The sequence below is a fragment of the Nilaparvata lugens genome, chromosome 11, assembly GCF_014356525.2.
Source record: "Nilaparvata lugens isolate BPH chromosome 11, ASM1435652v1, whole genome shotgun sequence".
In the NCBI taxonomy this organism is placed as follows: Eukaryota; Metazoa; Arthropoda; class Insecta; order Hemiptera; family Delphacidae; genus Nilaparvata; species Nilaparvata lugens.
In genome coordinates, this window is record NC_052514.1 from 26,042,242 (window position 1) to 26,057,830 (window position 15,589).

At 34.3% G+C, this 15,589-nt stretch overlaps 1 protein-coding gene across 1 annotated transcript in view; it reads right to left on the minus strand.

Moving 5' to 3' along the window:
- LOC111064597 (protein lin-28 homolog) overlaps positions 1 to 15,106 on the minus strand; it is a 33,176-nt gene extending 18,070 nt beyond the window's left edge. Inside the window, exon 1 of the mRNA XM_022352351.2 lies at positions 14,684 to 15,106. Coding sequence (XP_022208043.2) covers positions 14,684 to 14,714 — 31 coding nt within the window. The 5' untranslated portion in view covers positions 14,715 to 15,106. The remainder of the gene's footprint in view (positions 1 to 14,683) is intronic.
- Positions 15,107 to 15,589: the final 483 nt, after the last annotated feature.

Sequence of the window (15,589 nt, forward strand, 5' to 3'; positions counted from 1 at the left end):
CTAAAAAAAAACAATGCTGAAGCAGAAATCTCGAGTTATATATCTAAATGGAAGAATAAATTACTGTATGTCCAGTTTTTTATATCCAGTTTAATTTTTCCGCTGATCTTATTGTCCATGAGAAAGTGATTTGGAATGAGGTTTATTATTTTAGTACCTATGTAAATTAACTGCCTCCTTATACATTCAATATTGGTGTTATAGGTTACATATTTGTTAGCAGTGGCCCTTAGATTATAATAATTAAGTGTAGAGTTTATTGTGAGAGGAAAATCGGATCTATATTTTATTAAGTACTCAATTACGGTTTTTATGTATAATTGACGTGTAGTCATGACTTCAAAATCACTAAAAACCATATCCGTTGGATAGAGCTTGGGTTTGCTTAATATAGTTTTAATTATCAGTTTTTGTGCTACAAATAATTCAGCAATATGACAGTTGAAACAACCTCCCCAAACAACTATGTCATACTGCAGAATTGACTTGACTAGATCATGATACATCATTTTCAGGTGGTTCTTATTAGGAATTCTGCTAACTTGGTAAAATTAAAAAGTTAAATATCTAATTTTTCTACATATGTATTTAATATGAACATCCCATTTAAGGTATTCATCAATTATGATTCCCAAGTACTTAGTATTATTGACTTTTTTAATGGTGGGACAATCACAATTACCCAAGTTTAAATTGCACTGAGAATGGATTCTCAAATCTTGATTCTCGTTAGGCTGCCCTACTCTATTTGCAGAGAAAGTTATGTAATTAGTTTTTTCAATATTTAAACTTGAGGTATTCTTTTCTAACCACTTCTTAATTGAAAGCATATTATTTTCAGCTATGGTATGAACTTCATTCCATGAATAACCGTGAAAAATAGCTGCAGTATCATCTGCAAAGGATATCACAGTTGAGTTTAGAAGTCTTAAATTTAAAAAGTCATTTACATAGAGTATGAAAAGGATGGGAGAAAGTACAGTACCTTGAGAAAGACCATAAGAAGTTAAGTTAGTTACACTAGATTGATCATTTATGGTTAGGGACTGGGTTCTATTACTCAGATAGCTTTTGAAAAATTTAAGCGAGACTCCTCTGAAACCATAGGACTCCAGTTTATTGAACAAAGTATTATGAGGTATTGTATCAAAAGCTTTGCATATATCCAGGAAGACCGCAATAGTTCTCTTATTGGAGTTTATTCTATCAGATAAAGTATTGATGAATTTTATTAGAGCGTCAGATGTACTTTCACCATTTTGGAAACCGAATTGATTCTTGTTGATTATTTTGTTAAGATTCAAGAAAGAAACAACTCTTGACTTTATTAGTTTCTCCATTATTTTAGCAAGGTTGCTGATAAGACTAATTGGTCTATAATTACAGGGACTAGTCGGGTCACCTTGTTTGAATAGAGGTTTTATTTTGGCTGATTTGAGGTGCTCGGGAAAATATCCCTCCTCAAAGCATCTATTAAAAATGAAAGCGAGAGGTTGAGATATAAAATTGGCTATTTTATTCAGCGTAATATTACCTAGACTATCAATACCAGGACTGCAGTTGTTCTTTAGATTTTTAATAGTTGCCTCAACTTCAACTGGGCACGTTGGTTTTATAAAAAACGTGCCATCGATCTGTATTGCAGGAAATCGATCACCAGTATTATCAGGGATATTGATAGTTTGAGCTTGTAATTTACCCACATTTGTGAAATAATTGTTGAGGGATTGAGCATCAAGTTCAGTACTCTTGTCCTTGATACTGTCCTCACCTATAACTCCGTTTATGCACTTCCACAACATCATGCTGTTGTTATTACAATTTTCAATTTTCCCTTTATAGTAGACTTCCTTTGCATGATTTATGATCTTATTCAAACCATTACGATAAGCCTTATATTCATTCTTTAAGATATCGTAATTAGGATCTCTTCTGAGTCTAGAATGCATTTTGTCCCGCGTGATTATTGATCTTAAGATGCCTTCAGATATCCAGGGCTTCAGGGGACGAAGTCTGTTAGGTATCTCTTTTACGTTCTTGCATTGATTGATGAGACTGGTCAAACGATCGACAAATTCATCCATAATAGTGTCAATGCTTCCATTCACGGTATAGATTTCTTCCCAATCTTCATTCCGTATGCGTTCCAATAGTGCATGATAGTTGGTTCTAGTTAATGTGTTTATCAATACGTTTCTATTATCCTTATTGATAGGAACCTTCACCAAGTTCAGTACAACCGCGTAGTGGTCAGTTATGGTTGTCCTAAATGGACAACCTTCTCCTTTAATGGACATAGAATGGTTGCCTGAATTTTTATAAAAAATGTGGTCAATGCAAGAATTTGTTGTGGTTGTTACTCTGGTATCACCATTTATGTAAGACTTATAGCCATTACTATTGAAAATATGCAGATAATCTTGAACAGGAACACTAGTTGAATGTGCATTTATATTCATGTCTCCAGCCACACATACATTTATTCCATTAGGAATTTTACTGATTTCATTACTCAGACTATTAAGAAAATTATCAATATTTTGATTACTTGGTGATCTATAAACCCCAATCACCTTCACAATAAAATCATCAATTCTTAAGTCAGCACTAACTACATTGGCATCAGTAATATCTAGTGAAACTTCATTGAATCTTATACAATCTTTTATGTACATGCATAATCCATCACATTTATTCTGTTTAGTGTACTTATTTATTGCCGTATATCCAGGAATGTTGAAAATGAACGACATATCTGCAGTCAACCAGGTCTCCGTTAATATTATAATGTGAATATCAGTTTTCAATTCATTGAGGCAGCAAATAAACTGATCGAAATTGGCATTCAAACTACGTATATTCACAGACATAATATTGAAACACTCAGCATCTTTATTTTTGTCCTCGTGAAAGTGATAGTTCAAATAATCGTCGATTACATCTGTTTCATTTTCTGTTTCTAAAATATTCAGAACTTCTTCAGTGTCACTCATAACTTATATCATCAGGTCACTTCTCTTTTCCTTGTTCCATTTAACAATCCCCTCACTATCTATGAATTTAAGTTTCTTAATTAGTTTGTCCACAGCATCATCTACTAGACCGGTTGTTAATAATACCTGAAAGTTTCAGTGTGTCTAGACAAAGCAACAATCGCATGGGGCATGCTGTTATAGATTTCATTCTCCTTGTACTTAATTCTGATTAGAATAACATTTTTATGAGTTAGCCCTTGTGCTTCATGGATTGTGTGAAGTGCAACATCCTCTCTCCACTTTATAGTATCACCCACCATAAGTTTTTCCTCTTGGGTGAATGTTGATATCAAAGTGTCGGGTTGTATCAGATGGTATTCCCCATTTCTGTAAGTAGGCAGAATTGAGATAGCTCTTCCATTAAGCGTCGTAATATTTTCATAGACAGTGGAAAGGACAAAAAAAACATCGATAGGACATCTACGAGTTACCGTTTGTTTTGTAAAAGGTTCGCAGAATTCTGAAATTTTATGCCATCTTGTGGCATAATTACTTCTCTCAATATAGGGTATTTGGTTTGCGTCACCAACTACAATTATTTCTGAGGCCTTACTCAAGTTAGCAATAAAACCGATGTAACCCGCATGCATAAGTAGAGCTTCATCAATAAAAACTCTATCGTATGTTTTATTCTGATTATGATTTATTATATATGAGGCAACTGTCCTGTAATCAAGCTTAAGTCGATTACAATGTTTTAGACCATACCTTTCAATGACAGTTTCACGGATTGCTTTAATACCTTCCCGTGTTTGAGTGAGTACTAGATTCTTGCCAGGCTCATGATGCGAGACTATAAAGTAAGATTTACCACAGCTGGGAACAGCGTCATACCATTTTATTCTAGGAAGTTTACACTCATGAAGAGTTATTCTATTTATAGTTTTTATCAATTCGCTATTCAGCATAAGTGTAGTATTGAGTGTGACTAAAACATATCGTTCTTTAGTAGAGAATTTTAAAGTATCCTCTTGAAATTCTACGTAACTTCCACCCTGCTCCAAGCAATATCCCATTCGGTATTTAGAGTTTGTTTTGAATAGGAATCTTCTCAAATTATTATCATAGATGTTCATATCAGGACCCTATTATTCAGGAAGCTTATTAGTTCATCACCTGATATTGACATGTTTCTATGCGTGATCCTAAGAAGCATATTTTTATATATTTTAGCATTTTCGTTATCAGTGTTTTGAAGTAGGGTCCGTAATTCAATCATAGATTTTATGAATGCTTCACGTTTATTATTATCTTCAAAGAATCCTACAAGGTACTCAGCTCCCGGACTATCAGCTAGCTTAGGTATTTAAATTAATTGCACAATAACCTCGATAGTAAAAAATAAACTTCAAATCTCTAGCTCCTATGACAGTACACAAGAGTTCAGTGGCAGGAATATCAAAATAAGTTTCACCCATATCGTTAAAAGAATCAATTCCTATAATCAAAGGGTAATTGAATTTCTTCAATCATTTATTCTATTCAAAAGATCAATAAGTACCCCATTTTCACGATCATTTAATACGAAAATAGGAATGTTTTTATCAGAAAACAAAACTCTTATACAATCAGAATCCCGTAACACATTCAGGTGATTCCATTCTTCAAGAGAGAAATATTTTTTATTTCTAAGCAGAGAGAGACCTTTGGATGTTTTAATACTATTTCCTATTTTTGTAAAAGATATCATAACATCAACCCTCTCACCAAAATTAATCATAAACCAGACTTATCTTACTTTTATCAGTATTAGTTGTTACGTAGAGACTATCAATTTTGTTAAGGATGGAATTTAAAGTAATCATTTTGTTTTGGGTTGATTGCTTGATTTCACTATCACTATTATTTTTATTTATCCTCAGTATATTAAATATTTTTCTTTCAGATTTCATAATCAGTTCTATCAATTATTTATTGTAACGCTTTTTGATAGGAAGGGCACTCTCTATCACCTACTTTGTGATCGAAAGCTTTTTTATCATTGCGGCAATTTAAACATGAGGGCTTTTTGTCTCTATTAGGGCACTCTTCAACATCATGTCCTGTAGTGGAACAGTGACCACAGATGTTTTGTGCTTGAGTGCAATGCTTACTGATATGTCCAATTTTTTGGCACTTGAAACAACGAGAGACGGCAACATAGTCTCCAACTCGGCACACCCTCCAATCAATACCAATCCGCGATTTGTTAATAAATTCTTTTCTTAATTCACCAGTGCACTCCACTACCCAATGCACGGTGTTTTTGTTTTTCGGTCCTATTTTAAAAATCGGCCTGAAGTTTTTCAAGAAATTTTCCCTACTCAATGACGATGACTCGTGATTTCTCTCAAACACATCGTTTGCCAATTCAGCAGCTGTTATATCTGCAGCGACGTGATACAGAATTATTCTTGGCAATTTGGATTGTGGCTCGCTTACCTTCATGTTTGGATTTTGCAGGACCTTATCACCCAAAACATTTTCTTTATTGGCCCTTGGGTGAAGCACTAACAGCACACCCACACCACGGACATCAACGGCTTTTTTAATGTTCAAATTTTGTTCACGGGTGATGTTCTTCTTTATTGTTTCTCGAATTTTATGACAGTGACGAAACTGTATAATTAATTTATCAATCCGCAAGCAACTTTTGATTGAATGGTGAATCTCAGACACGATTATAACGATTTGATTGAATTTGGATTATAAATATCTCACAAAAATAATCTATCTTTCAATTCCCGTAGCGAAGCACGGGTGCCCTGCTAGTTAATGATAGAAAATTAATGAATAAAATGATAACTTGTAAAGGCATAGGCTAATATTGATTACTTCTATACTTGTAGTGAAACAAGAAATCTGCTAACCTTATAGTGATCTAATGATTATTATATCCAATCGAAAAAATCCTTAATTTTGATTATTTTTGAGTTACTAGCTTAGCATTTTATTAATTCGAGGGCGCTGAATCCGAATCTGAAATCACAATTTCTCTATCTTCATTTTTCAGCAATTCAGGTTTTTGACCAAGATCGACGAGCTACCATCGACTAGGTGGGGGAAGCACAGACAGTCTGTGGTCTGTGGTCTGAGTCAGCAGACCGGCAGACGGTCTGAAAATCATTATTCGGTCTGAAGACAGCCCTACACACTACAAGATCAGACCTAAACTCAGACTGTCTGAAGTCTGGTCTCGAAGTGTGTAGAGGGCTTAATAGAGGATGGAGAGGATTTATAATGGATAGAAATACATGGAGGAATGTTGTGGAGGAGGCCAAAGCCCACAATGGGCTGTAGAGCTATAGGAAAAAAAATTCATGAAGAGCATGAGAAGGATTTGTTGTTGTTGTTGTTGTTTTTGTATGATGTTGGATGTAATTGTATGTTTGATATTGAATGCTATTGCTGTTGTAATGTATACTGTCTGAAAAACGCTATTCTTCTTCTGCACCTGACAACAAGATATAATGTACGCAGAAAGAGGTAAAACTGAATACTTGAATAGTTTGAAAGAAGTGATAGATAAATGACAGTAGTAAATAGAAACACATAGAAATAAAATTACAATTCTACTATTCTGTTTCTCTTTTCTGAAAAAACAAGGCCGCAAATTTGAATTAGTGCGTATATGCAAGAAAGAGCTGTGTTTGTGACAGAGGAAGCATCGTATGTGTGGGAGAGAGGAAGAGAGAGAGAGAGAGAGAGAGAAAGTTCATGGGAGTGAGAGATACTTAGTTGCAGTGCGTAGTTCCATTTGGTCTTTACCAATCCAGCATCGTTGGCACCAGAAAAACAAAAACAATCCTTGAGAGGATCAATTACGAAATCTTGAAAGCGCTTTAAAGGCCTAATAACTGCTCGTAGCTTGGCATCAAATTACAGCTAGTCCTATACTCATTCGAATAGTTCCATACCAAATTATCATTGAGCTGATAAAAGGGCTGAAGAGTTAATCAAAGCCATAGTAGATTGTTCCACCTAAAATAACAACAGTAAAGTAAAAACTGTTCTGAAAAGGTACTCTCCCCAGATAATCAGAGAAATTGAAAAACGTTAATGCCACTGGAATACAATTGAATGCAACTAAAATAACTTATAAAGAGTTCTATTTTATGAATAGGCTATCTAAATTCGTGAAGTTAGGTAGAGACGTAGAAAACATTCAACTCAGTAAGGATAATACAATTTTGCTGATGCTGTTTGAGCGTATCATTATCCATATCGCCTTATTTAAGAAAAACGAAATACCTGAAACCGTTGAGCTAAGCTGACTGAGGAGCTACATTTTACTACGTGGAGATGGGCCACTGGCTTGAGAGTATAGTACGCCACTGTATATTGTAATTGGCAGCTACACTAATAGGTGAATGAGTTTATGTTGACTGTACAATTCTTAGAATACCGATGAGTTTGAAATTACCTCAGTGATTCATTTCTTCAGTTGGTTGAATACGAAGTCATTGTCTAACAGCCCTACTAATCTTCATAATATCAGATTTAGAGAAACCAATGAGTGTGTAAAGACGTGTCGGATTGAATTATTCGTGATTAGTCATTATTGTTTATCATTCCCTTAAAGAATTGAAGCATCCTCAAATATACTAAGAAACACTTTTTCTGTCGTGATTGAGAGTGATTATGATCGAGACAAAATCCCAAATAATCGGAATCGACCCATGAGATGACATCGTAATTAATTGGAAACATAACTCGGCACGATTGAAACAATTCTGAACAACGTCTCTTGGTCAGGAGTTAATCACCATCTGGTAGCAAGCAATCTAGGAAGAGACTTGAATCATCACATCAGCAAGCGGAAGCCGAAATTTGCATATTTATACTGATGAATCACAACATTTCTTCTGCGAAAAGACAGCAGGTGAACCAGTCGTCTATTGAGAACTAGATGAGAAATAAGAGCTATAAGATATGAGAATAGATATAAGGGCCCTCTCCCACCGCACACATCCTTCCTTGAGTTTCAGTCCTCAACTTATTAGATAGCCAACTCTATCTCCTATTACACTCATCTTTTCAGGTGCTGAGAAGAATGATATACACCTGTTCGAAATAGTTTCTTAGAAATTCATGTGGTTTGAAGGATAAGATCAAAGAGATGGGAATACAAGGAATAATGACATCCACTATTCATATCCTATATCCCATTCTCTTTTATAGGATACAGTCCTCAAAAAACTTTTAATATTTTATAGAAATTTGAATACAATAATCGTATAGGATATCAAAAAGTTGTTATCCGAATTACGTATGTTGCCCTTTCGTTATAACTATGAAGGTATAGTCTTTTGATTTGAGGTTCATTCATTAGTTTTATTGTTTCTGTGAGGAAAATCTGGAATTCATCTTGATGGAAAAATATAGTTTTGTTATTATACAGTAACAGCTAAGATCCAAATACAGTATTGGAAATCAAACCTGGGCTTACTAGTTTTAGAGAAATAAATAAATTAATAACCCTGTTATAGCATATTCTTCTACATATTTACATTTCCATGAATATAAGTTCCATAGTTAATGTACAAACAATGTTCTGTATGCAATAATCAGCGTTTGCTGGGGTATCCCTAATCAAGGATGAAATGTCTGCTTGTAATTTGACGAAGCTTCTAAGAACAAAACCAGCCCCAATTTTATTGATTCGGAGAATAAATTCGATTGCATGGATATATGAAAGATCAACAAATCACCTACGAGAAAGTTGATATCATTTGTGACCATAGAAATCTTCCATGACAAAATTGCACTAGAAATAGTCCAAACAGAATGATTCAAGAACTTGTCTCAATGAGAATGATTAGGCCTACTCATTACAGCAAAATTTATCTGACGTTTATAGGATTATGATAATACTGTCAACAACTATGTATTCATTTTGAAGTCTAGTAGAGAATTCTCGTAGCTCTTCAACTTAATACCGGTAAGACTGGTAAGAGCAAAATTTATGGCAAAGCTATTATTTATCCATTGATCTATTCATCCTTATATGCGCTTCATGATCCTCCTGAACTTTCAGACTCTCCAGTTTTCCATTCTCAAGTAGAATTGTTAGTCCAAAATACATTGCCAAAAGGCACACACCTTGATTGCACAAAGCTCTCTTCCAAGTTGCTGAATCCCAGAAAATGCAAAGCTGGCCTTGGAATTAGCTGCCAGCCCAATAGACCACTATTGACATAGCCAACAATGAACGCAGCTGACAGATGTTTAGAGAGAAATGGGTTTGAAAAAAGCAGGCAAAATTGAAGGCACAAGCAGATAATGGTTCCATTGAGAGGGGTACCCTGAAGTTCACAAAAAAGAGAAGAAAAAAATATGTAGTGAAATAAAAAACCCCTTGGTCTACCTGCTGTGATAGGAAGTTTCAGGTGAGGTAGGAGAGAAAAAGCGAGAGAGAGAGAGTGTGATTGTGAAGAACATTTTGAAAAGATAGTTGGTGTGCATTGATGCATTTGAGTGGGAGCAAGGCATCACTGAACCATCTTTGGTGGTTATGGGTGTATAATGAGGCCTCGATGGAAACAGAAGAATTTGTAAAGGAGTGAGATGATGAATGGACATGATCATGCGAACGTAATCATCGAAAGAGTTGAGTGAAGAGGAAAAGAAAGGTAAAACGTGACGCATCTTTGAATGTATATGAAATGAAAGAAGGTAATATTAAGAAAATATAGTATGATGAAGAAGAGTTGTGGAACGCAGCTTGAGTCTGCATTCTGAGGTTTTCGTGGGCTATGAATATGAACTATTTAGGTTTCCAAAACTACAAATTACATAGTTTTTCAAAATGTACTGCATCTGAGATGATTCCACATGAGATGCTTGATGGAAGTTGAAGTTATGGTTGAGCATTCTGAGTTCCATAATCAGAAGAATTAAGAGGGAATGGAGGAAAAGGCTTTATCGAAGAATCTATATGTCAAAAAATATACTAAACATTAGAAATGTTTCTATTAGAGAAATTGCAGCTTTTGGAAAGTTGGGAGTATGGTCGAGTAGTTGCTTAATCAAAATAATTCAACGAAAATAAACTATGAGCTATGCTGTTTGAAGGGATGAGATTTGTATAAATTTCTTGTTAGTGAAGAAGAACCTGCCCATTGATGGTTCTCCATCTATCCCTAATGTTCCACAGTAAAGACCGAGTTCGGATACAGTGAATTAAAAATGAAAGCTAATCATATTTACTTGGGCAACAATTTCTTTTAATTGACCGAGCAGAATGAGGTCTAAGATTCATGTCGACGGTTTTGCATTTCTCTTTATGTCTATGTTTGTATGTTTGTATGTTTATATTTATTTATGTTTCGCATTTACAGCGAAACGCGGCAATAGATTTTCATGAAATTTGATAAGTAGTATGTTCCTTTTAGAATTTTGCGTCGACATATATATATATAAGGTTTTTTGAAATTTTGCATTTTAAGGATAATACAAAAGAAAAAGGAGTCTCCTTTGAAGTCAATATTACCGTAAAAATCAGACTATAGAATTATTCATCATAAATCAGATGTCGAGTGGATTATTAATTGCAAGCGTCATTGCATGCGATCAATATCACAATGTAACTTGGTAAAAGATCAGCTGTCGTGTGGACTATTAATCGCATGCAATTAATAACTGAAAGTAACATAGTATTTTTCTCTCGACCTTTCCCTGCTTTCAACGCGGGCTGACCTGTTACCAGTATGTCTTGAAGGAGATTAGCTTTTGATGTTAGCATTTTCGATACACCAACCCAAACAGCCATTAGCCGTTTACACACCGATTTCTCGCTGACACGACATACAGATAGAATTCACTCTGATGGACAGTATGAACAGGCTGTGGTTTATAACTGCGCGAGGTCCTTTTGTTCACAGAACTACTAGTCCTATCTTAATAATAAAGCTCATTATTTTCTGGTCACAAAATATTTTTAATTGTCTATTTGGTTGATCCTTGGAGTAAAGAGGTGAATACATCGGTGAATGAGTTTAGATATTCTCAATGATATCGTTAAAGACATTGATAAAGTTAGTAAGTAGAGATTTAAGAACAGGAAGATTGAAACTTTTGAAAAAAGAGTTAGCAGAGTTATTAAAAATGTGTATGATATGATCTACGAATTATAGATTGAATTCAATGAATGACACGTTAAGCCGTCAGATGGACACGTTAAGCCGTCGATCCCGGCTGCCTAAAAAGCAGTCATTAGGTCATGTCAAAGGCCCTGAAATTGATCAGTTGCGACCTGAAAACTCTGACACCAGACCTGAGCCAGCCAGGTTACTCGATATTATTATTATTATTATTATTATATTATTATTATTATTATTATTATTAATGAATGACAAATGAAAATTCGATATGGAATGATCTGTAAAAGTGTAATTTTGATTAAAAAACTAGATAAACTTTTGATTTCAAATGTTTCAAGCCCATCAAAAACTTATTTCTATTGAAGACGATCTGACTAGTTTCATCATAAAATGAGTAAATACAATTCAATTCCCATTCTCCAAAATCTCTTCCATACAATCCATGAGTCACATTTTCTTTAGGGGAATAAACTAAAATTCAAGGTTCAGTTTATTCTTCTTATTCCAATTCTGTTACTATTCTAGATTTCGAAGAAACCTTTTTCCAAACTCCTTCTCCCCATAGTAGTGAACTAGAATTTTGGATTATAATATGGGATTAGAATTTAGGTGGTTTTTTATATTCCAAACTTTTTTGTGGGAAAAGTGAAGGAATCTTTACCGTACTGGAGCAACTAAATTTATGGAGGATAGAGTATAGAGCTAGAAATTCACGTCAGACAAGAAGTTGTAGAGTTGAGAACGCTCACGAGTCTTCTACCTCGACTTAGCTAAGAGACTGAATGAAATGGGCGGGAAAGAAATCTTTAGAAATACCTTTCTACTTCACTTCTACCTTCTACCTGGCCACGATCTCCATATATAAATACTAATGATAGGAAGAATTTTGAGATAAAACTTATCAACAGTTTTTGGAATAAGTTTCAAGAGATTTTTCAAAATTTGAGAACTCCGATTAAGATCATAAAACTAATTCGATGACATCTCGAAAAGTAATCGATCTATTAACAGGTTTTCAAACTTCGACATCTTGTGGTGTTAATATTGTAGTTCAGTCGATATAGACATGAGAAAGAGGGTGTGCTTGCAATATTTATTGTGGTTCTGATTTTCTTATGTATTGATTGGATGCAAACAATGATGCATGAACCTAAAATTTCCTTGTGCTAGATACAGGATTGCCCAAAAACCTCCTATTCTCGGTTCATTTCCTAGTTCAAATCCGGTCATCGGACAGAAAAATTCGCACTCGTCTTGGTTTTAGATTATGGAACTCTGAATAAAATGAAATCATTCGGAGCTCTCTATCTTCAATGAGTACAAAGTAAAAATTTTTCAAAAATGCGTAAAATTTCATGAAAATTTTTTAAAAATGAATTTCAGTTTTTGTCAACAATATCTCCCGATTACCTCAGGTTGTAGAGCACAAAATTTCGCCCAGATGGATTTTGAAATATTATTAGACATTTGAATAGTGACAATCGGAAGATATTGCTGATCAGATACTGAGATTCATATTTGAATTTTTCTTAAAACTGAAATTACAAATGAGTAAATAAATGAATGGAAATGAATGTGTCGCGAACCATTAAACATGCTTCATTGAATTTTCACTATTTAAAGATTCGTAAATCAATAATATTGTGTTGAATAAATTGGTTCATTTTGCCAACTGTCGCTGACTGCAATATAGTATGGTAACTCGGTGAAACTATTTCTAGTAACATATATATATTGATTATTGAATGAAACTGGCTAATGATTGTACTAACGGTTTCAGACTTAAACACATACCATAGTATTATAGCACTTACGAATTACAATAGCTATATCTAACATAAGTTATTGAAATGCATTGTTAATAAGAGCTCTCTCTCTCTCTCTGTATACTTTAACTCCATATCCCTATTCTCTCTATATTCTCTATATATTTCAATTATTTCAACTGTATTAATGTGGATCTTGTTGAATTTCGCATTTTCAGACTATCTTTAGTATGTAATCGCCAAAAGGAATTTGATACACAAATCAAGTGATAAGGATATTACATCTTTTTTTTGTGGAAAAATAAATTAGTGATATAACCGAACCCATGAAGAAACTTATGAAATTGTCATACTGGATCTTGAAATATTAAGCATGATCAAAATAAGCATTATTTGTACGTTTGAATAATGACGTATGACGAAGAAAGAAAATACAATAGAAATAAAATGCCAAGTTCAAAAATACATGAGGAAAGCACAAGCTCAACATTGAGTGTTAAATAATTAAATGCAACTCTTATCAGAATTAGAAAGTTCTTTTGAAATGTATAACATGACATTTTTGTTTGAATGAAAAGTTAGTCGGTGAGTGACGAGCACGACTACCATGTAACTTCCGGGTAAAATGCAGCAGTAAATTGTAAGATAAGTATTTAATTACTACGTAGATGAAAGTTCATCTTCCAAATTCTACAGATAACATTAACAAGTGTTTCACAATTATAATAAGCATTAATATCTTACGACTCAATAATATTTGTTTTTAGCTGTGTAAACAAAAATCATATTTACGTATTCGTAAAATTAATAGAGAATAGCAGAACCCTACACGCTTTACTCGTGATAAAGATATAGTCTTTTTTCTAACGATATTTTTATGCGGGCAGTCACAAATAATGATGTAAAGAGTTACATGTATAGAAAAAAATTGAAATTATGAGTAAGCCATTGACTCTTCAAAAATATTAATAACACCATTTATATTTCCATTTAACAATTTCGGAGACAATTTGGGTCCCGTCTCCCGTGTTGAACTTATCATCCTTATTCTGGTCCTCCTCAAACCAAAACCTTTTTTAACAAATTGTTTACCAATTTCAAGCTTCCTTATTTCGAATTTCTCAAATTTACTCGACATAGTTGAAGATATTATTACATCGAGAGCAGTCTCTACTGAATACAATAATGTTCTCTCGTGAGGTTGTTCTCGTAACCAGTGCCCCTAGTCGAGTTCCTCGTAGAATCGAAAGATATACGCTACGTGAAGTCAAGACTCTCTCCAGACATAAAATCACATTTATTAAAAGAGATGAATTAATTACAAGCTCTAAACGGGTAAACCACCCTCCCTCTCAATATCAGATAAATTCAGCTTCTACCCCACCCATAAATCGGGATCCCCTCCTGTCGGCAACCTCGAACTCTTCAATTGTTAGTGATCATTCGTATCTTTAGAAATCAATATTGTAAAATAGATAATACATAAATTATTTACAACGCATCAATTGAATTAAAACTATTGTTCTAGGCCTGTAGTGGCAATATTCACTAACAAGAAATCTTCAAATGAAAAATACCGACCCCGAGCACCTGATATTCTTGTCGGTCTTACAAAAGAGGTTTTCAATACATTAAAAATTTTGTAAAATAGATTTATTTAATTTGATAATATAATTATGAGGAAACACGTCCAACTTCAACGGAATATAATTCTAGAATAAGAGATTTTCTACGGAGAATAAGAAACATTGTTCAAAATTTGTAGGTACAGCATATTTAAGAATGATATAAATGAACTCACCTCCTCTAATAGTCGTATCTTCAGAATCCATATTCGAATATTCCAACCACAAACGTTTCTAAAGAAATTTTAAAAGTATCACTTGTGCACTGACTTTTTCACCGGCTCTGGAAACACGTCCAAAGCCCAACAGAGAAACCGGTATTCTTTGAATTCACGCAGGAATTTTTGTCATTGACGCTGTTCAATCGAGACCAACAAGGAAGTGATGAACATGTTAATATCGAAGTTTCACGTAAATTTTCGAAGAAAAATCCATATTGTTTGTGGTAAATTAGTGAGGTTTTGGGCGAAGAGTATTGTAGTTTTGGCGCCTATGGAACCACGCGGTCCTGTCGTGGACTCGAAGAATAGAAGACTGTTCCCACTGTTCCGTTCGCGTCCCTCTCCTATTATTTTTCGTCAGAAGAACTTCACACTGTTTCCAGTACGGGGCAACAAGAGAGTTCACTCACTCTCTTTCACACTCTCTCTCACTCACTCATCCCCCACCAAACGCTTTTCTCTTTCTCTGTTGCACCCGCTGCGCTTTCTCTCGCACTCTTGTCTAGGTCTAGGAGTGGAGGATATCATCTAGCCGCCACGCTAGAAGCTAGAACACTGTAAACAACCATCTCTACAACAGATTTCTAAATTTTATTTCTCGGTTACTACTCAAAGTGGCCTCAAATATCAAACATTATTATGCTTGTGATAACGAGCTACATGCGATAGGAACGTTAGTACTTTTCTTATTTGGAGAAGATTTTGAAGTGAAATTTCAGAGGATAAATGGATGAATGAGTGTTGAAACATTCTCATGCCTCGCGCCTATCGACTTGATTAAAACATGATATTTATGACCTTGATATACGTAATAAATGTTTACATATTTGAGTCACTGATTCTCCGAAATATGATGAATTT